Here is a 21,150-nt window from a genome sequence, read left to right as displayed (position 1 = left end):
GTGTCACAGCTAAATACAAGGTGCAACAACTGTAGGAGACCATTCAAAGTGAAGTGGCCAGTTAACACCTTTCCCAACACAGGACGAAAAGGGGATTAGTGAGTTACAGGTTATTGTAATAAGCCATAAATTCAGTGTCTTTCTTAAATGCATGATTTTTAGTGTCTTAGAAAGTTATGAACCTCAGCTCCTAGGCTTGTCTTTTGAAGGTGTTGTTCAGGATTTCTTTGAAGATGAGAACCGAGAGGTCAGATATGCAGTGATCGTTGTGAAAAGAAGTCACCTTCTAGTGATATAGACACACAAACTCAAAGCAGCTCCAGACCCTGCCATAAAAACAAATGCAAAATCTGTAGACATATCTCCACTGCTATGATGATCAACACCTCCCCACAACACATCTTTCAAGATCCATGGGTCCTACACATACCTATCACAACATACGATATACCTCATCCAGTGCACTAAATGCCCCTAATAACAACCAGTAGGTGGGTAAAACGAGACAATCACTATGCTTTTTAATGAACTCTCACAGAAAAATGAGAAGATAAAAACAGCATGTCACCTGTGGGTTAACAATAGAAGATATTACCTCACCCACCTTGTCTCTCTAATACCCTTGGACCAATACAACAAGAATAGTACAAATAACATTTTGATGAAGCAAGCATAGGCGCTTGCTTCCTCTCTACCCGGGGGGTGCTTGACCCCCACCCTCGCCTCAGGCCCGCCCCAACTCCATCCCGTCCTCCAAGCACCCGCCCCTGCCTAGCCTCTTTGCCCCTGGTCCGCCCCTGGCCTCACCCCCATTCAACCCCTTCCCAAGGCCCCACTTCTTCCCACCCCTGCTCCATCCCTAGCCCCGCTCCCACTCCATCCCTTCCTCCAAGGCCCCACCCCACCTCTTCTCTCCCCCTTCCCCCAAGCGTGCCCCATTCATGCTCTTCCCTTCCCTCCCAGTGCCTCCTGCAAGTCACTGAACAGCTGTTCTGCAGTGTACTGGAGGCACTGGGAGGGAGGGGGAGGAGTTGATCAGTTGGGCCCCTGACGGGCAGGAGGCACTAGTGGAAGGGGGGCAGCTTGGCTGCAGGTGGGTGCTAAGCACCCACTAATTTTTTTGGAGCATCCACGGAGTCGGCGCCTATGGAAGCAAGAGCAGCAAAGAAGTCTAGTAGAGAAACAAAATTAATTCACCCTTTTGTTAAATGACAAGCAAGTGCCAGTATACTGTTCTTAGTCTTCTGTCTCTTCATATGTTCATACAATTATGTACATAGTGTAACTAATGTACAATTTGATAGCTCCATATATTGGCTATTAGCAGAAAAGTAGAATTGAGCATAGTTTTACTGTTTTACTTGTTAATATGGTGAGAAAATATATAAATACATTTCTGTGGGTTTTTGGTTTTTGTTATTTTGAATTAATTATTTAAAGATGAGGGTCATATATATGAATGTGTAAACTTTAGGATGAATGTTTAATATGAATGTGCAAACTTTTAAATCATTAGCTATCACATACAAAGCTCCAGGAAAAAGATAAAAGGTTGACTATAAACAAGGACTACCCAGTGAATGTACAACATTCTTGAAAGATATCATCTGACGATTGTCTTCAGCATTCTGACAGAGCAAACCCAAGTTTGTTTGTAAAGCAATTACTTTTGTGGGACTATCACACATAGATTTAAATTTTGTAGATTTGTTGCATATTTGCACATGTCCAATTCTATTTTTAATAAAAAAAAACAGGATAAAATTGTCTGTTGGGGTAAATTATAAAATGAAAATAGTTTTTTGGGGAAAAAAAACGTTTTGTCATCTACAATAGGAAACATAAATTCATAGTGAGCATGTTATCATTGGGACAGTTTTGTCTTTTTTCTGGCTCTAATGAAACTTAAACATTCTGTTTGAAGTCAAAATATTCCTGTTATTACTGCTAATAAATGCTAAGGCTCTCAACTTTCTTCTGATACATAATTAAATTGTTATGGTTTCAGAAAAAAAGTAAGTAAATTGGGTTACTTGGGAAGTAACTGTACATTCCATTTCATAGTAGGACTCCATATTGCTTTGTTTTCACTTAGTACATGCATTGTGGATGCAGTGTGTGTTTATCATATGTCTTAATAAACTTTCTTGGTCTTTGTTTGCTTGTTTTGAACAGTGAAAAAGGCAATTGAATTGAAGTCAAGAGGAGTCAAGATGCTGCCCAACAAAGACAGTAACCACAAAAATTCTGTCTGTAAGTTGTTGTTGTCATTATTATTATTATTATTATCTTTAGAATGATCGTGTACATTGTTATCCTCATTAAAAACACAAATCAGGAGAGAGAGTGTTAGGGAGACCAAACAAACAAACAACAAAGCCCTGCAATGCTGGGGAACAATTATGAAAGCTGCACTGTCTTTTCATTCGTTAGTGACTGATTTTATATCTCCAGTGATAATACTTGGGGATGGGGATCATAATATTTACATTCCTCTCTCTGCCTGTTGGGAAATGGGGGATTTGGGGAAAGGCAGCACTTTTCCTTCTTCCTGCTGGGATTCTGGGTTTAGATTTTCCACTTTATAACCCTCCCATTGGACTTAGTTAATTCCGTCTCCCAGGAGTTTTTAAACCCCCACCCATGTGTGGCCAGCATGTGGTGTGTCTCAGTGGCTGCTTCTTCCCCTTCATGTGTCATAATGGGGGGAGGAGGTTAGCAACTCCTTCTATTCCTACCAATCTCTTTCCCCAAGTTGCCAGCAAGATGGGAAGTGGGGCAGGGGGGCTTAGCAGCTCCTTCCCTTCTCCATGTGTCTTGTGGATTCTGGAGCCGCATAATTTTCCCTTGTGCCCCTCTTCCCGATGTGTAGTCTGGGAGAAAGATAAGACTGGTAACTAGAGACTACCAACTTATTTTTGTTTTAAGTAATTGTGCCTTCCTCTTCACCTGAATACCTGACAATTTGAGTAATAGCCTCAGAGTTGTTGCCCACATGAATCAGGCCAAGTTTAAAACAATGACAACAGTACCTGTAATTTGATTGTGGATACAAGGGGTCCCCTGACCAAAGAACATCCAGAGGGGACTCCTAGGTTCACTCACAACTAGTTATAAGTGTCTGCATAAAGATTAACCGATATGAATAAATGAAACCTTGGTGTAATTGCACTGAAATCAGTGGAGTAAAACCAAGGGTGCATTTGGCTTGTTGTGTGAAATTCTAGAAGTACAGATTAAAGACTAATGACTGGGGAAATTATTCTATTCTTTGTTTCTTCAGTGCATACTTTTGTACAAAGTGTTTTTGGTGCGCTCACCTGAACGAAAAATGGCTGATAAGTGTCTTTTTTAAAGATCATGCTTTCCTGGTATGACACAGAAGAGGAACTTTTTGTGCAAGGTCTAGCTGAATATAGCTGATCCACAGTTTCTGGTGTGTGTATACAAATGGGTGGCTGTTCCATTATTCATAAGGCACTGCTGGGCATTGTGTGATCTCTGCTTACACTCTCAAAGCATATCCTGTCAGATATCACATTTAATTATAGGAATTCAAAGTAAGGCAGGCTATTGGAAAAAATGTTTATAAGGCAGTCTTCTGTTGACTTCAGATATAATAATGTATTGTTTCTTTCTTTTTTTTCTTTTTTTGTTTTTGCTTGTGATGTCTTTATCACGTCTTGACTTTTCAACACAGAACTAAAAAAAAATGTTGTTCGTATTAAAGTAGTCACACAAGCCACTAATGTGAAATTTATCAATAAAATTACAGGGTAAACAATAATAAAAATTGATTTTTTTCCCTTAAGCTCTCCCACCTAAATTTTTACAGGTAACTTCTTTTGTTCAGTACTAATACCCACTGTAAATAAGGAGGACACAACATTAGGTACTATCAGCACAGAGCTTAATAATACCGTTCAATTAGAACATAGTGGATACATATCCAGGTTATAAACCATCACTTCTCCCCATTTATAGATGTCAGTCCTTCTCAAACATAATCCTCATGGTTTGTAAATAAAGCCTTTAAAGCTTGCTTCTCAATTTTGATTCAGAAGTGACGCAATGAATGTGGACACTAGAGTAGTACAGAAGCTATCTTGAGAGCAGTATTATTACTTGAACCAAACAAAAGAGTATGCAAACATTTAGTCTATACTAGTCTATAGAAAATATTAGTTTCAGTCTCGGCTTCATTATAATTTAAAATGTTTCTAACATGGTAGGAAATTATTATGGAGTCTCTGTGACACATTTGTCTTCACTCTCATTATGGAACTGTTATACCAAAACCAGCCCAGTAATTCTTAAGGAAACAACTGCAATAAGAGCAAGACCCTGAAATTCCTGCTCATCCCTCCCTACATAGAGGAGTAGTATAGTAAGGTCACTTCCCTCTTTTGTGATACAGCTCCCAGGCTTATTCAGCAGAGGAGTGGGAGATGATGGAATGCAGTATTTTTCATCTATATGGTAGGTAGCCCCAACCATATGTATAAGAGTGGAATGGATGTATAATAGAATGAAACTTTGCTAATAAGACTTTGTCTACAGTTGGAAGTTATGTGTGGAATATGAAAAAAGTACTCAGCATTGACTTAACTCTGATAAATTCAAGTCAATGATAAAACTAAATGGCTTCAATGAAAGCAGAGACAAGTGCTTTTGAAAAGCCCACCATGCATCCTGTCAGAACATCTGGGGTACAATTCTCTATCCAGCAAAAATAAATAAAATAAAAAAAACACAGCAGCAAATCTTAGACCCTGGATCAGCTGACTCAGAGTACTGCTATGGGACTAAAAATAGCAGTGTAGGGTTCATCTACTTAGGGCTCATCAACACTGGGGAAAAAAAAGACTCACAGACATGGGTCTCAGAGCCCAGGTCAACTGACTAGGGCTATTGCTACGGGACTAAAACTAGCACTGTAGATGTTTGGACTAAGGCTGGAGCCAGGTCTCTGAGACCATCCCTCCTTACTGGGTTTCTGAGCCCAAACTCCAGTCCATGCCATGTAGATGAACCGTAAGTAACTCCCTGTATGCCATGTAATTGTACACAGATCAGTCCCAGAATATTAGAGAGACAAGATGGATGAGGTGAGAGAGACAAGCGCTCGAGCCACACATAGCTATGTTGATCTGAAGAAGAGCTCTGTGTGGCTCGAACACTTGTCTCTCTCACCAACAGAAGTTGGTCCAATAAAAGGTAATACCTCACCTTGTCTCCCTAAGTCACATAGGCATTTTTGACAATTATATACATATTAACACACTGTTAAATACTCAGTGTACATAAGGGACTGTGTTTAAAATTGTTTATTTACTGTGCAACTGGGTAACATTTTCTACACTAAGTGTTTAATGTTATTAGTAAATGCAGAGTGTAGATATGTTTTCATGTCAGTGAAAGTCTCCTTAAACTCCACTGAAGCAAATTTCACTTCATTCTGAGGCATGATTAATTATATATCAAAAATATTTTTCTCCTATTTAAAAATAGATTTATATATTTTGGAATTGGCTAATATTACCAGAATCACTAATTTTTATCCCATAAGCTTTATATTGTGAACAATTGTCAGACTTACAACTGAAACAAAAAAAAAGTAGTTATTTTTTAGGCAATGATTTTTTGCCATGTAGAGTCAAAGAACAAATGGCTTTACAGATTCAGTATTGATCATTGGAACACATTTAAGTAAATTCATGGTACACCCTGTGTTACTCAGTAGTCAGTCACAATGGCTAATTCCAGAACAGGATGTCACTGCTGATTCAGTGTTAAAAAGAGTGGGGAGAGAAAATCATTATTTGGTATGCAATTGGGGAAATAAATGGCTAACATAATTCATTGTGATATAAAACTACAATGGTATTCATGGCAAATTGCTAACATATAATTATGTTTCTTAATTTTTTATTAATTGAACTTTAAATCATCCTTCTGCTTCACTCTTCCTCATGTTCAGCCCTCGATATTTTCTGGCAGAAAAATACCCTCTTGTAGAAGCAAGCTGCTGAGTACTAAGAGTTGGCCATTACTGTTAAGGAAGAGCCATTCATCTAAGGGTGTGTCTACACTCTGGACACTGTGCTGGCATTGCTGTGTCAGTCCAGCTATGTCAGCATAACTCCATAGCATAGAGAAAGCCTACACAGACAGATGAGGTTTTTCCTTGGGTGTGTAGGAACACAACTTCCCTGAGCAAAGTTAGGTACATTGACTGAAGCATTCTTCCATCATCATAACTGTGTCTACCCTGAGGGTCACGTTGGTGTAGCTATGTTGGTTAGGAGGTTGGTTTTTTCAAACCCCTGATCAGTGTACCTATGTTGATCTATCTTATAAGTTTAGATTAAGCCTGCTAGTAGGAAATACTGCACTTCATAGTGTCATTTTAATCAGTTTTTTTATTATCCTTTGTATAGAGAATCATTCAGACAAGAATTTTTATATATTAAAAGGAGGGGGGGATTATTTTAAAATTAATTGCCAACTGATGTGGCTGCAGTGATCTTACCAAACTGATAATGACAACAATTGACTCTCAACTCAATCAATTTACAATTATGAAAGCTGCTATGATTCTTTTTTAATGTGTTTAAAGTTAAAGTTGTATTTAAAGGACCATTACAATAATACTGTGAAATAAATATCGGTTTCTTTTTTTTCTGGTTTGCACTTTAATGTAATTCTTTGGTTGGTCCTTAAAGAGCACCTCATCCCTAAAATGCAATGTTTTTCAAACAGTTTTTCAAGAGCAGTAAAGTGAAAAAGTGGATCCCAACACCAGACTGGATTATTTTTGTTGATTTTTATATGCAATTTTCTTGGTCAGTCTGATAGTTTCATCACACAAATTTATTGGGTCCTCTTTGCTTTTTTCCAACCTTAATGTTTTAGCTGTGTGTATATAGCATTGTATTTATTGTACAAGCCATTTCTTTTGCTGAAGCTGAAACTTTCACACAGAACTCACTCCCATCTCAGGTCAAATCACAATCAAGGAACACTTCCAAAGAGCCACTGTTTCAGTATTTTCCATCAAAGAACTACAGTGGAAGCTCAGACTTAATAAGCATTCACTGCAGGCTCCAATCCTTCTCCAAAAATGTTGAGTTCAATGGAATAATCCCAAAATTCACGCCTCACATGGACTGAAGTTCATATAATGTAAACGCCAGCACCTCAGGAAATGGAATTCATATTGTTTTCTACTTTGTTTGTTTGTTTGTTTGTTTTGTATTATGCTGCCATGGTAACAAGAATTGTGGCACATATCTAAACTAGCAAAAAGGAAGAAAAGACTGAATTTAGGGCAAACAATTTATTCAGTCCAAACACAATGTGGGCCACAACACATAACTATCAAGTAATTTTTTCCTATAAAAATGTCTCTCTACATCTGTACAATGTGTTTTGTATAACTTCTCATTATACCTTTACCGCGTTATATCCGAATTTGTGTTATAGTGGGTCATGTTATATCGGGGTAGAGGTGTACTTGCTGTAGGACAGTTGGTGGAGTTTTCAATTTGAACTGGCATGTTGTGGTAAAAAGATACCCAGGCCCTGATCCTGCAAGCTGTTCTGCTGCTTAAGGCCTCCAGTGAAGCCAATGGGGTGTTGTACATCTGCATCTGTCCATGTTGAAAAGCTTAAAAAAATCGAGTCTAAAGTCCTAATCTTGTAACTCATATATGGCAGGTATTTAATCTGTGAATGACTAGTATTTCTTATGGAGACAAGATGATGATAATGGGCAACAATGGGTTGGTTTGCATGTTAATATCTGTGGCCAGGAACGGTAATATTTTACCGTTTAATTAGCAACTTCAAAGAACTTCCTCCATTTGTGGAGAACTACTCTGTGAATTGGGGATGCAAAATGTTGGCAAATATATCTGTTGTGCATATGCCTTCAAAGGAATGTTTTAGAGTAGGAGGGATGTAGAGGAAAAAACAAACGTGAACTGTATCCACCACAGCAATTTACAACCCTTAACGAATTTGGCGAATCCTCCCCCAAGACTTGCCAGTTTAATGAGCTGGGCAGAGGACAGGGTGAGGAGGGCATGGCAGTGGGACCAGAGCATCTTTGGGAATACAGGGCCTCCAAGTGGATCCCTGGGGCCCATCACTTTTGCCAACTTTTCTGTAGTGAAGCAAACACCAACCTTTGATAGAACAATGTAGGGAAATATCTACCAGGAAACTGTCATTGAATTTTCCTTGCAAAAAACAAACAAACAAACAAAAAAACAACTCTATCCTGGTTTGTACTTTTGTACACAGAAATGATCTGGACTTGAGGGATTAAATTGAGAAAATATAACATCATCACTGTTTATAACATGCTTTGGGATCCTTTGATGAAACGTGCTAGAGAAATGTAAGATATTTTGAATATTTTAAAAGAAAGTACAAGAAACAGTGTTTGAAAGAGAGATGTAAGTGAAGTAACATAATGGTGTAACAGAGGTTGAAACAGATGAAACAGGTCCTAGAGGTAGGAGATTTTCAAAAATCCCACCTGGCAATCTTCAGGCTTGTGCACCTACGCAAGAGCTAAATTAAAGGCAAAGGAAAAACAAAAATAATGCAAGTCTGCCAGTCTCCTCACATTCAGCTAAAACAACTGAAGCAACTATAGAAATTTTTGCAGCATTCGGAATTGCCTTTTATCCTGAGCCAAACTATGGTGTATTTTCTAAACAAGTCTGGAGGGGCTTGTTTGCCAGAACCTGACATGCTGAATGGCACCATCGCCTTCATCAGACATACAAAGTGGTTTGAAAAGAAAACCCACCAACATAATTCTTTTCCAGGATCATCTGCCTCCTCACACCATTCTAAAAAGGTATTTATGAGAGAATGCTACGGTTTTCCCATTACAAGAAATGGGGTCTTGCTTTGAAAACTGCTAACTCTTGCAGTCTTCATAATGTGCAACAATATACTTTTGTAGTTTCTTTCTGACCTGTCCCTGTTATTTATCAAGTTAGAGAGTCTGACTGTCATGGGGTATACTCAGGACAAGCTGTCCCAGCAGCTAACAGGTCTACAGGGAGACTAACTGCTTCCCCAGCTGTGTCTGGTTGGTGGCCTTGCAAGAGCTGGGGTAGTAAAAAAGCTGCAGTTCAGAAGGGAAGGGTGGCTGCCAGAGAGATTGCTGAGAGTTGGGTCCTTGGCAACACACTGTTAGAAAACAACCCAGGCAGTTGGACCTCCAGAAGGATCTAGGAAACGGTCTCCAGGATGTGAGTGGTAGGAAACAGCAAGGGATTGGGATAAATTGGTTCCAAATGCTTTAGACAGAGTCCATGGATTGGAACCCAGAGGAATGAGTGTACCTGGGCTCTTCCACCAACCCCAACAGAGAAGTTATTAAAACATGTACAGCAAAGGGATCCAAACTGCAAGAGGCTGGAGACTGTTGACCCTTACTGGCCTCCTGACTTGCTAAACATTTTTGCCCACCCCAAGAGGGGAGAGGCCAGAGTGCTAGAGTCATAGTGAGGAACTTCCAGACACTAGGCTAAATGGTAAATGGCAGAAGGGAGGGGAAACTAAGGCAATATTGCCATGACACCTGCTCAATGGTGGGAGGGCAGGGGGTGTTTGCCACTGGCTGAAACCAGCTCCAGACACTCATGTGCTTGCTTCTGGAAGGGTCATGTGAAGTGATGATTCTCACAATAACTGTGACAGACTATCTGCCTAGTACTTGTTCAGTAATATAAGTATTGAAATTAGATGTTTTGTATGTGTGGTCTTGCACTGAATTAACTCACAAAACCCAATTTGAGAGTACCCAGACCCAAATGACCATACACAGTCCCAAACTTTTTAGCCTTTCCAATTATGAAAAAATGTTTTTCATAGTTTCAAATCCCACAGCTTCTGAAGAAAAGCATTTTTCAAGCTGATGTTTACACCAGGCTTCTCTGTAAATGAGAAGAGCCACCCCATGATTTATTGATGGACTAATTACAATGTTAGGAAACAATGGATTTAAATAATTAACATTCTAAGCTTAGCGTGTCTATAGACATCCTATTTTATTTCAGAATGCCTGTAGGGGGATAGCTGCCCCACCCCTGCAGAAAAGAGGTTAAAAGCAGCCCTAGAGAGTGCTGTGGCTGGAAATACGGGCAGTGAGAACAGCTGGGGGAAGCTGACTGTTTCTGACCACAGGTGTGGCAAGCTCAATCAGGGCCCAGCTGGCCCTGATAAGTGGGCTGAGGGCCAGGACAGACACTCCTTCTTTAGCTACTCAAGAGAGAAGGACTTGGCTGTCTGAGGTGGAATAGTGCTGGGGAAAGGCAGAGGAAGCTGGAGAGCTCCAGCCTAGCAAAGCCCCAGGCTGCAGGTCGAGCTAAGGGTCCACAAAAGGATACTAGGGCTGCAGGGGGGCAACCCAGATATAGGAAAGGCAACAGGTCCACCCCACCCCCTTGTCAATGATGAGTGGTTTATAGACTACAGTCTGCCCCAATGAGTGGGGGCTAGCTGATGATTGGCAGTAGTCATTGAGGCAAGGTGGGGTTAGGGGTTCCCCTGGATGGGGAGACCCAGATTGTGGGTTGCTGCAAGGGGGCAGACCCTGATGTAAAGGGTACCAGGGTCTGGGAGGGATATGAGGACCAGCAGCTGGTGAGACACTGGCCTGCACAGGGTGCTCCAGAGCTGGAAAAGAGCTAATTCCCTGGACAACCAGCAGGAGGTGCCATGCTGGTGAGTTGTCACCCTTCCACAATGCCCTTTAACAGGAATATAGAACATGTACTGTACACTCAGTTGCTAAGATAATTTCCCCTGAAATAAATATGGGCACAGGTAACTCTACTACTAGTATTTATATGCTTCAGATTAAAGGCCTAATTCTGCAGACATTCATATAAATAATTTGAAAATTTAATAGAACTACGCATGCCATGAAGCTTACTTACATGAATAACTGTTTCCAGGTTTGTTCTTGATCTTTGTGTATTAAAAACATTTTTGCTATATTTATCCAGATGCAGATACATACATAGCTAGAGTTATGTTACATCACTTATTGTTGTCCAATGAAGGATTAATGCCTCCATTCCTCATTTTACTTAGTAACAGATTTTATTATAGTGTAACATTTGACAGTAGGAAAATAAATAGTAGCATTAACCTCTAACAGTTGTGTAAATCTTTAATAAAACAAGAGGGATAATTACCCTGATCTACTTTGTTCCATTATAAAATGTAATAATACAGAGTTCCCCAAGTGCTAAAGAATTTAGTTTTCTCAACAAAGATACATATCCCTATGTAATAATATTATACAATGCTATTTTGCTAGATTGTAGAAATTGCTTCATAAATCAGGTTAGTAAATTATACTTGCTGTTCCTAAATAGGCCTTCATCACTGCAGGAGCTGAAATATCTTTTAAAATGCTATGCAAAAATCTTGCTGTGAAGAGAACTACTGTCTAAATATATTAGTGAAGAAAAGCATCACTTGTAACTAGAAGCAAAACAAGGTGCTTCATCAATTATTTAACACATAATTTGCGTATATAATTTCTAAAATAACCAGAAGAAAGCACCTATTCAAATATATTAAACAAGATGTGTGTAATCTGATTGTATTTTGGGTGGTTAGACTGGATTGTAATCCACCTAGAAAACTGCAACTGCCATTAAATGTTCTTATACAATTATGTAACATTATTGATTTTCCAAAGTGAGCATCTCATATTGAAAGCTAAATAAATAGTCAATTCTGTTTTCTGGAAAGTCAAATACACAGTGACCAGCAATCTGATCTTTAGATGAATATAGCACTATAAATGTTAACTGTTCACAACACTTGAATTTTAAATATACTTCTTAATTCTTAGATAAGGCTTAATTGACATAATACTACACTAACTACCTCCTGTGCAGCTTAACTGGAGAGGCAGGCTAGGGAGGATGTAAACTGGCAAAATTTAGTCCCTGAAGTTTCAGAGTATTGCAGGTAAATTGATAGGTAATCCTTAGCTGTTGTTCAAATTCAGATTTTGCAGAAAAAATATTGATATTATGGGGTTATGACTCTTGGAACCTAAGAAAAAAGTTTGAGGTAGTGGTAACTAAACAATACCATCAGACCATGTAAAGCAGCCATGTTTCAGGTTGTACGTGCTATTTGGACAATGTCTCTTAGATGAAATGTATCCTGTCCAACTTCTGCAGAGGCTAGGCCCTGTTGTACTTGTAGAAAGGGACATAATACAATAGTCAGGAAGCCAGCTGCACAGTCCTGTTGCACAGTTCATCTGCAATGAATCTGCATTCAGATCCTGTTTGTCCTGTTGGTTTTTTTGGGAAAACTACTCTTAAGGAGTTGATAGTAGAGTCTAAAAAAAATCTGTTCAAACATTTTTTTTATTCAATCAAAACAGATCTTTTTGACTGAAAATCAGAAATTGTTATTCCAAAAATTTCAGCTGAAAACCAAAATGAAAATCTGCCTAACTGGACTACTTCACTCATGATTCACCATGGTTACACTCCTTGGTGAGCATAGGTAGTCTCTCATGGCAGTTGCATTTCTGTGGTGAAATATGGGAGATTAAGTCCATCTGGGGAACCTGGTCCATAGGGAATGATGGGGGAATGAAGCACCTGAACTACAACTCCCATGAGTCACTGCAGCAGTATTTTGGAATCAATTTTTTTACAAGTTCATTTTTTGAATGAATAGCTGAGATTTTCCATAGAAATCAGATACTTTCATGAAAAGTTTCATTTAGTCAATATTCTGTTTTAAGCATGTGAATGTTCATGTGCAGTTTTTGTTCAACTGCAAAAAACCCTAGTCTTCCACAAACCAATTATAATTTCTATTACCATGAAACATAATGTCACAATTCTGTAACACTATGGAAGCACAGTCTAGCTTGATTTGGATGGGGTTTGCTGGGAAATAGAAGTGTGTGTTTATAATTCTTTAGATACATAGAAGAGATTTAAAATATGTCCAGCAATTGGGTGGGAGATGCACTCATGGGGCCTTGTGTGAGAGACAAATTGTGGATTAGTAAAGACTTGAGTGGAAATGAGAAAAAGATGAGTTATGCCCTTGAGATTAAAGGGGGTGTTTAGACAACAGAGAAAAAAAACAGATTGAAGGGTGGGAGAGAGGAGAATCCTCCTACACCTAGGAAGGGGAGGGACAAAAAGAAACACAAGAACAGGGAATACCAAAACAACAAGAGCAGGGGTGGCTCCAGGCCCCAGCACGCCAAGCGCGTGCTTGGGGCGGCAAGCTGCAGGGGGCGCTCTGCCAGCGCCGTGGGGGCGGGAGGCAGGCTGCCTCCCGTGGTTTGCCTGCACGGGGTCCAGCGGACCTGCCGCAGGGACCAGCGGACCCTCTGCAGGCAAACCACCAGAGGCAGCCTGCCTGCAGTGCTTGGGGCGGCAAAATCCCTAGAGCTGCCCCTGAACAAGAGGAAAGATCAGAGAGAGAAAACCATATGGGAAGATGGTGAGAAATGGAAATAAAGGCAAAGAATGAAAATAGGAGTGATAGGGGAATAAAGAAATGAGGGGAAAAAATAAGAAAAAGCAAGTTGCATACCTTTTTAAACTAAATTCCTACATTGTATTATAGTAGAATCCTATTTTATGTAACCCTAACTTACCAAATTATTTAATATGGCATGTTTTTGTGTCTCCCAGATTGAGGGTGGATGATTCCACTTTCTCATTTTACACAGCCTTGATTTTATGGACATCTTGGAAATGCACAGAAACCTAGTGAAACCAGTGTACAACACAACAACTTGCTTGTTGTGATCTGTCATTCTGTCAGATATCACAGTGGTAGGTGCTACTCTAAGAACCTTAGCTGATAAATTACAACAGCTTTGCCCTGAAAAGGGAAAGATTAATTGTTTTGGAGGGGAGGGAAATATTCATGCTGATTCAAGCTCTGCTGAGAACTGAAGTCAACTATTTATCTACAGCAGATTATAACCCCCTTCAAAATTGATTGCTTGAATATATTGACTTTTAAAATGTATACATTATTGAGAGACAGAGAGAATGACCTAACTGCATTTACCAGCACCCCTCACTCCCCCCCAAAATGTTATTTTGGTGCCACTATCTATGCTAGCTAATGGACTAGCAGGGTTTACATTTAAGGCACTGTGGGTCAGAGATACTTTTGAAACATATTGTCTACTGTAGACTAGCAGATAGAGATCCAAAGTCACTCCTAAACCAGGATTTCCCATATAAGAACCAGTGCCATCCTTAGAACTCAAATTGGCTCTCTCAGTTATCGTTTAACAGAAAATAATTATAAACTGAAAGCATATCTAATCTGTGCTTTTGTTGTGCTTGTTACTTTGCTGATGTGTTTATTTGACTCCCATTGCCAGTATATTTGCAATTCCATACTCCTGACATCAAAAGTTAATGATATAAGCTCCAGTAAATTAGATGAGTCACAGTTGTGTATATTAGGTTCCCTAGTCATCAGATTCAATCAGCAAAGCACGCCAAGAACTGAAGTTCAGTTCTGTTGCATAAAATAAAGGAAGTTAATTACCAAATTAACAAAAAGAGGAAAAATGTCTTCTCACAGCTGACACTTCTTATTTTATTCAGGCTGCTGCTTTTTTCTCCACATATCAGCTTTCCCTCTATTCCTTAAAGCACCAGAGAACTGTGACATGCTGAAAAGCCATGTTCCTTCATTAATTCCCCACTAGACTTTTTTTCAAAAGTTTTGAAGTGCAGTATGAGCAGCAGTACATAATAGCAGAGACTGGAACAGGCTGCTCTAAAACAACACACAGATAAATATGCTCAGGAATTTCAGATCTTGTTAAAAAAGGAGCATGCGGTAGAGTGACCAGATAGCAAGTGTGAAAAATCGGGATGGGGGTGGGGGGTAATAAGAGCCTATAGAAGAAAAAGACCCAAAAATCGGGACATTTGGTCACCCTAGCATGAGGCTACCCCTTGCTCTCAGACAGCTGTGTTTAGGTAGTGCAGCTATTGTAGGGATGGCAAAACTGGATGGAATAAATTAGAAAACTAACCCAAATCTTACCACAATTGAAAAGACCTTTTGGGAGGTTAAAAAAAAAAGTTACCTTTTCTCTATTTTATTTTTTATTCTAATTCATGCTGGCCCTTTCTGGTCCTGCCCTGAAATAGAAGTGCTAAAATATTAAGGAGGGTGTTCTCATGACAAAGGACTTGGGAGATTGGCAATAGGGACTGCATAAGCAGACAGATAGAGATTACATTTGTGACCTTTGGTACCTGGGTGGGCCTCACTGAGACTGCTCAATCAGGGCAAACTGCAAAGAATGGGGCAGACGATCCCCAAAACTGGTGGTTTATTCTAATACTTTGATTCACCAAGCCAGCAACAAAACAGCTTCTACAATATCTTACTGGTTACCCAGAAGCCAAAACCCAGTTTCCCTTAAAGCAACCCAGCCTTGGGCACCCACCCAGACAGCAAAGTCAAATATGATGAGGATTACTGAAAATCTTGTTCATCATAGATAAAGTTCTGCCAATCTCAAAGGAGTGGACACATTACTCACCAGGTCAATTAATATTCCAGATCTTACCCAAATACATGGTTACAGCCAATTCTTATTAGCTAAACTAAGATTTATTAAAAAAAAGTATTGTGCTTAAAAAAAGTATACATACTGATATAAATAAAGTTCTTATGTCAGTTTCATAGTAGAGATGGTGAGCTGCTGAGATGCAAAAAGTTCTTTCCAGAATCAGTCCATCGATAGAGTTTGTTCACATTCTTCCATGGGGAGTGGCAGGGTAATTCACACTGCAGCTGGAGACCTCCGTCTTATGACTCAAGCTTTCCCTGACCAAGCTTTAGCAAATCTAAAAGATTGGGGCCCTAGGGTTCCTTTATAGATCTCTGGCAGGCTATTGATAGCCTCTTGAAAGCCACAGTATTCACCCGAATAACAGCTGTGAAGTAAAACCTTCCATTTCCTATGCATAGACAGGTAATTAGTTGCATTCACAAGCATAAGGTCATTAGCCATTAAGCAGTTCATGGACAGTTTACTACAGACTTCAAAGAGAAATACACACAATTGTATTATTACACCCAAGTTTCATCTAAATGTTAATATTCCCTTTTGATCTCTGATTCAATAGAATATAGTAATGGACAGGAACTGTCTGGTTACATTGTTAACCTCTAACAAAATATAGGTACACACATATACAATTAGTATTTTCTGCTAATTCTCTAGCAATACTGATTTGTTTTTCAAAGCTCTAGTCTATCTAATATGGCTTTGTCAGCTATTTATAAGAAATGTCCCTAATTACCATTTATATACATTTTTCTAATATGTTTTTAAAGGTTGACCTTCAATCATTTAGCCTGCAAGTTGCTTAACCCTTTCTGGCTCAGTGTCACAACAACATTGCCATGAAAATGGCAAACTGGAAGTCTGATGACACTTCTGACCTAATTTTATAGACCCAAAAGATCTGTGTACTCTAGATATGTACTAACAGTTTCTTGGAAGTCATTGTGAGCCCACAGTTAAATACAGAGAGTATATAGCAAGGTTTTTAAACTAAGAATATTGACTCAATTATATTACACATTTTTAATAACTTTGATCCTAACCAACAAGATGCTGAGAGTCTTCAGCTCCCAGTTAAATTTAATTGGGTGGGGTAAGCATTATATATAGGAGACACTCATTACCTATTGGAATTGGGTCTCTCTTTTTTTTTTTTTAATAAACCACCAAAGTGTAATTGGACTGATAATCTATATCTTATGTATAAAAGGTTGACTGTGCAACCTTAATATGCCCTCTTTCCCATATTCATTGTGGTAAAATCTTTAATTACATGGATCACTTACTATTTTTCCATAGGTACGCTTCCATGTTCCTTGTGCAGATGAATGGTGGTCACTTAGTGAGCAGCTGTTCAGTATCTTGTTTTCTTCTTGTTCAGTGTGTGGTGGTAGGTCTATTCTAACCCTGCTTTGAAGACAGTTATTGATTTCCTTAGAGGCTTTTTTAAAGCTCATTACTACAGTATCTGCAAACTTCTCAAACATGAATTAATTTATTTTCATGACATCCCTGTGAGATGAGAGTTTGTGTTGTCCCCATTCTAAAGATGAGGAACTCAGATACAGAAAGATTAAGTATCCATTAATTTTGGGTGCCCAATTTTAAAATAGGATCTGATTTTTTACAGAGTATTTACTATTATATATTACTTCTTATGTTCAGAGCCCGGCTCTCATTGAGTTCAGTTACAGCTATAAGTGCTTTTCTCCTCTGCATATCAGACCCCAGGATCTCATCATGCACCCAGAAAATGAGGAATACAGTGACTACCTGTGAAAAGTTTGCTTATAAGTGACTTAATTAGTGTCACAAGGGAACACTGTGAGAGAGGAAGGGATGGAATCCAATTCCACACAGACCTCTGGCACTTGAGCATATGGTAGCAATTGGTCCCAATAATAGATTGTCATCTTGTATGTGGACCAGTACTAAAGGGAGATGGGATGCTTTGCCAGAAGGCTTCATAGATATTTGCTGATAGCAGAAAAATGGTGAGACTCGGGAATCTTGGATTCCATTTCAGGTTCTGGAATGTGCTCTAGTGAGCACAGACTTTTGCCCCTTCGGACCCCTTCTGCCCCACTCATCACCAAACTGTATTTGTCCTAGCAGTCTCTCTTCCCTCACCCTTGCCTCTCCATCCCAGTCCCATTCCCCTTGTCTGTCCAGTCCCAGTCTCTACTTCTTGGGCTTCTCATCCCGATCCCAGTCACCTTGCCTAGCAAGTACTAGTCTCACCACTTCCAAGTCCCAGTCCCCACACTCCTAGTTCAAGTCTCCTTGTCTAGCCAGTTCCCTCCACCCCACTTTCTTGTCTTTTATTTTCTTGCCCAGCTAATCCCAGTTTCCTCTTTCCTGGCTCCTCATCTGATATGTCTAGCTCTCCCCCACACTAGCTTCCAGTCACGCCTGCCCCCTCACTGACCTGTGTTCTTTGTTCCCACAGGGTCTTATAATGGGAGACCTGGGGAAACCTTACTACATGGTGTTACAACCCTTCATTTAATAAATGTCAGTTCTCAGTTCCTATTTTACAGTTCACTAGATGTGCCCAAACATATAATCAGATCTTACTACATGAAGGTTTGGAAAAATTATATATATCATGTGATGGGGCAAGGCCAGATGGCTATAGGAAAGTAGTGAGAAACAGGTGTGTTAGCCCCAGCCTAATCAAATCCCTGTTACCATGGTAACCAAATGGCAGTTGCTCAAGGTTAATCAAGACACCTGGGGCTAATTAAGATCATACCAGAAAGCAGTGGAGACAGCTAGGTTGACTGGGACACCTGAAGCCAATCAGGGGCTGGCTGAAACTAGTTAAAAACCTCCCAGTTAGTCAGAGAGGTGCACATGTCAGAAGCTGTAGAAGGAAGTTATGCTCTTGGAGAGACTGAGCAGTACATGATATATAAGGCACAAGGAAAGAGGCTATGAGGTAAGGGTGAAGTGGATCTTGAGGAAGTGGGGGTTGCTGTGGGGAAGTAGCCCAGGGAATTATATGGGTCCTGTTTCTAAAAGGCCGGCTACCATAGCTGATACTATTAGGGTCCCTGGGCTGGAGCCTGGAGTAGAGGGTAGGCCTGGGCTTGCCCCTTTTGACCCCCTGATTAATCACTGAGCCTGGGAGACAACAGAGACTGTGCAAGGGAGGGTAGTTTCTCTTCACCTCCCTCACTGGCTTATGATGAAAATGGTTTAGTAGGCTGTGATACTTGGCTCTAGAGAGAGAAGGGCTATGCGGAGGGTCACAGTGAGCCTCTGAGGCTAGCGAAATCCACCAGAAAATGTGGGACCCACAGAGACAAGGACAGACCTTTGTCACAATCATTTCTGATGACCTGCTGGAATATTCAGAATAGCTGTTGTGGAGATCTAAAACTTGGGATTGATGCTTTAACAGGAGCTGAATGTGCTGAGCATTTATAAAAATCAGTCCATTAATAATTTTGTTATGAAACAACAAAATACATATGTCATTAAAAATTGAATTTAAGACATTTAATAGCCTGGCGAATGCTACATTTATTGCTTTTTGAATAATTGCATGCTCTTTGAAGTGGTATGAGGTAAAGGCTTAAAACCTTCAACCAATAGTTGTCAGTTGTTGAAGTGTTCCCAGGATATGCTGAATCCAGCTATCCACTTCTCTTCCATAAAAACTCCTTTAGCAGAGGCCACCAAGTGGATGGCCTGATTCAGCATATCTTGGGAACGCTTCAACCATTGCATCCAACATGAAAAGGCTAGTGGGGTATGGTGCTGTTAGCAGCTATAAAGGCTTTTGAAAACCAGCACACTGGGCACTTAGAATTTCTAGTGCTCTGGGTTTAGTTAGAGTAGGAGGAACTTAGTTTGGGTCTGTAATGGTAAAAGGGATCACTTGCATTTGTGTGGTGCCTGCTGGGGTAATTAGCTCAGCAGTGGTATAACGCTGAGAAGAAAGCAAGCAGTATAAACGGCTGAGCCAGGGAGCAGAAAGAGAGCTCTACATAACTGCTGCTATGTTGTTATGGATCTGGAGTATAAATAGCATTACAAATAGTGGGTGGAGGTACCCTGCTGGACTGTGTATGCTGCTTTATTCACAAAGAAGGCTTACCAGACAGGCATTCAAGGAGCTGCAGGGGGAACCTATTTGCAGGGAGAATGAAAGAATTTTTTTTTCAGTAACATGTAGTCAGTGTGTACAAGTAACCATGTGTTTATAAATTGAAAAAAATGTAAAGATAAGTTGGAAGATATGGATTTGGAGACTGTCGGGGCACATGAATACAAAGGTAAGCTCCTTTTAAAAGGATGTAGAGTAATAGTGAATAGACTGAATGTTCTAATAGTAATTCTCTTAAGACCCTCAGATTTCAAATACTCTTCCCCACCAAGTAGCCAAAAGACCATTTCTACTCCAAATAGCCAAACTCAAGCTTTGAAGAGGGGAAAAAAGCTGAGCAGAAATGTTGCAAAGTAGCAAAACTACCCAGTTTGCTAGAGGAGTCTAATATTATAGAATCTGTTTTGTCTTCAATGTTAACAAATATACAAATACACAAACCTTATTGATCTGTTCTTAACCCAATTTGTTGGAAGGTGTCTGAAGAGTCTAATCAAACCTAGTTGCATAGAAAAGGATTGTCACATCTCTCCCATGTGACACTATAAAAGCAATATGTTATCATAATTATAGGTATCTGGTAAAAGTACAGCAGATTTCTCTATCCAAAGTTAGGGATCGCATTTAATTGAGAAATGACTTTTTTTATGTTAATGCCATATGCAGTGACACACATTATACAGTGGTTTCTTGCCCAATTATTTTAAATAACATTTTTTATGTAAATGCTGCTACTCAAGCACTCAGGAAAGGCCAAAACCTTAGTTTGGTCCCTTTGTATGTATGCTTTATGGTTGTCTTGCCCAACTTCAAGAGGAGAGACTGTGGCAGAGCCAGGAACAGAACCTAGCTCTTGAGTTCCAATCACTTGCTTTTCCTTCTTTCATTGTCTATCCTGTGCACTGAATGCAGCAGAAGTTCTGTAGGATAAATAGTATGTGATCATGTGTGACAGTCTCAGGGTCTGCCTGGGGCTACAAGTCTCCTTGTTACACCCCTGCCTCCAGTGAGAAAGAGAGAGACTTTCTTGTGCTTAACTGGGTGTCAGTTCCCTGACAACTTCAGTTTGTTAGAGCCCGCCCCCTCCCTCCCCCCAACAATCTCCTTTGAGCTGTGCCAGCCTTTGCATTGCCTTGCATGTTAACAATAGTCATCATGCCCCAGACCCAAGTACCTTTGACGTATTCTCCCTTAGAATCCAGCCCCTTCTCAATTGATCACTCATAAAATTACCAGGTCAGCTGTCTCCAAATAGACAATATATACACCCTCTTGTATGAGTCAACTCAGGATTGCTGCTCTGCTTAACATCATAGCACTTATGTGTATTTGTAGGGGAAAACAATTTGTTTATTAAAGATTCAAGTGAGTACAAATATTGGAAACAAATGATTACATA

At 39.8% G+C, this 21,150-nt stretch overlaps 1 protein-coding gene and 1 long non-coding RNA gene across 4 annotated transcripts in view; one reads left to right on the top strand and one right to left on the bottom strand.

Annotated features, from left to right (window-relative positions):
• Positions 1-21,150, top strand: part of CSMD1 (CUB and Sushi multiple domains 1) — a 1,651,174-nt gene that overhangs the window by 909,122 nt on the left and 720,902 nt on the right. The window contains exon 8 of the mRNA XM_045010124.1: positions 2,176-2,253. Within this exon, the coding sequence (XP_044866059.1) occupies positions 2,176-2,253 (78 nt within the window). The remainder of the gene's footprint in view (positions 1-2,175; positions 2,254-21,150) is intronic.
• Positions 62-21,150, bottom strand: part of LOC123366544 — a 38,882-nt gene continuing 17,793 nt past the window's right edge. For 2 of the 3 annotated variants that reach the window (XR_006578128.1, XR_006578126.1), the window contains exons 5-7: positions 20,193-20,250; positions 16,924-17,044; positions 62-326 (exon numbers count right to left, since the gene is read on the bottom strand). This is a non-coding gene — a long non-coding RNA (uncharacterized LOC123366544). The remainder of the gene's footprint in view (positions 327-16,923; positions 17,045-20,192; positions 20,251-21,150) is intronic. The other variant, XR_006578127.1, reaches the window with a different exon arrangement.

This window comes from Mauremys mutica, chromosome 3 (genome assembly GCF_020497125.1).
Source record: "Mauremys mutica isolate MM-2020 ecotype Southern chromosome 3, ASM2049712v1, whole genome shotgun sequence".
NCBI classification, from domain to species: Eukaryota; Metazoa; Chordata; order Testudines; family Geoemydidae; genus Mauremys; species Mauremys mutica.
Note: the sequence above shows the minus strand (reverse complement) of the source record. Positions and strands in the feature narration are given on the sequence as shown.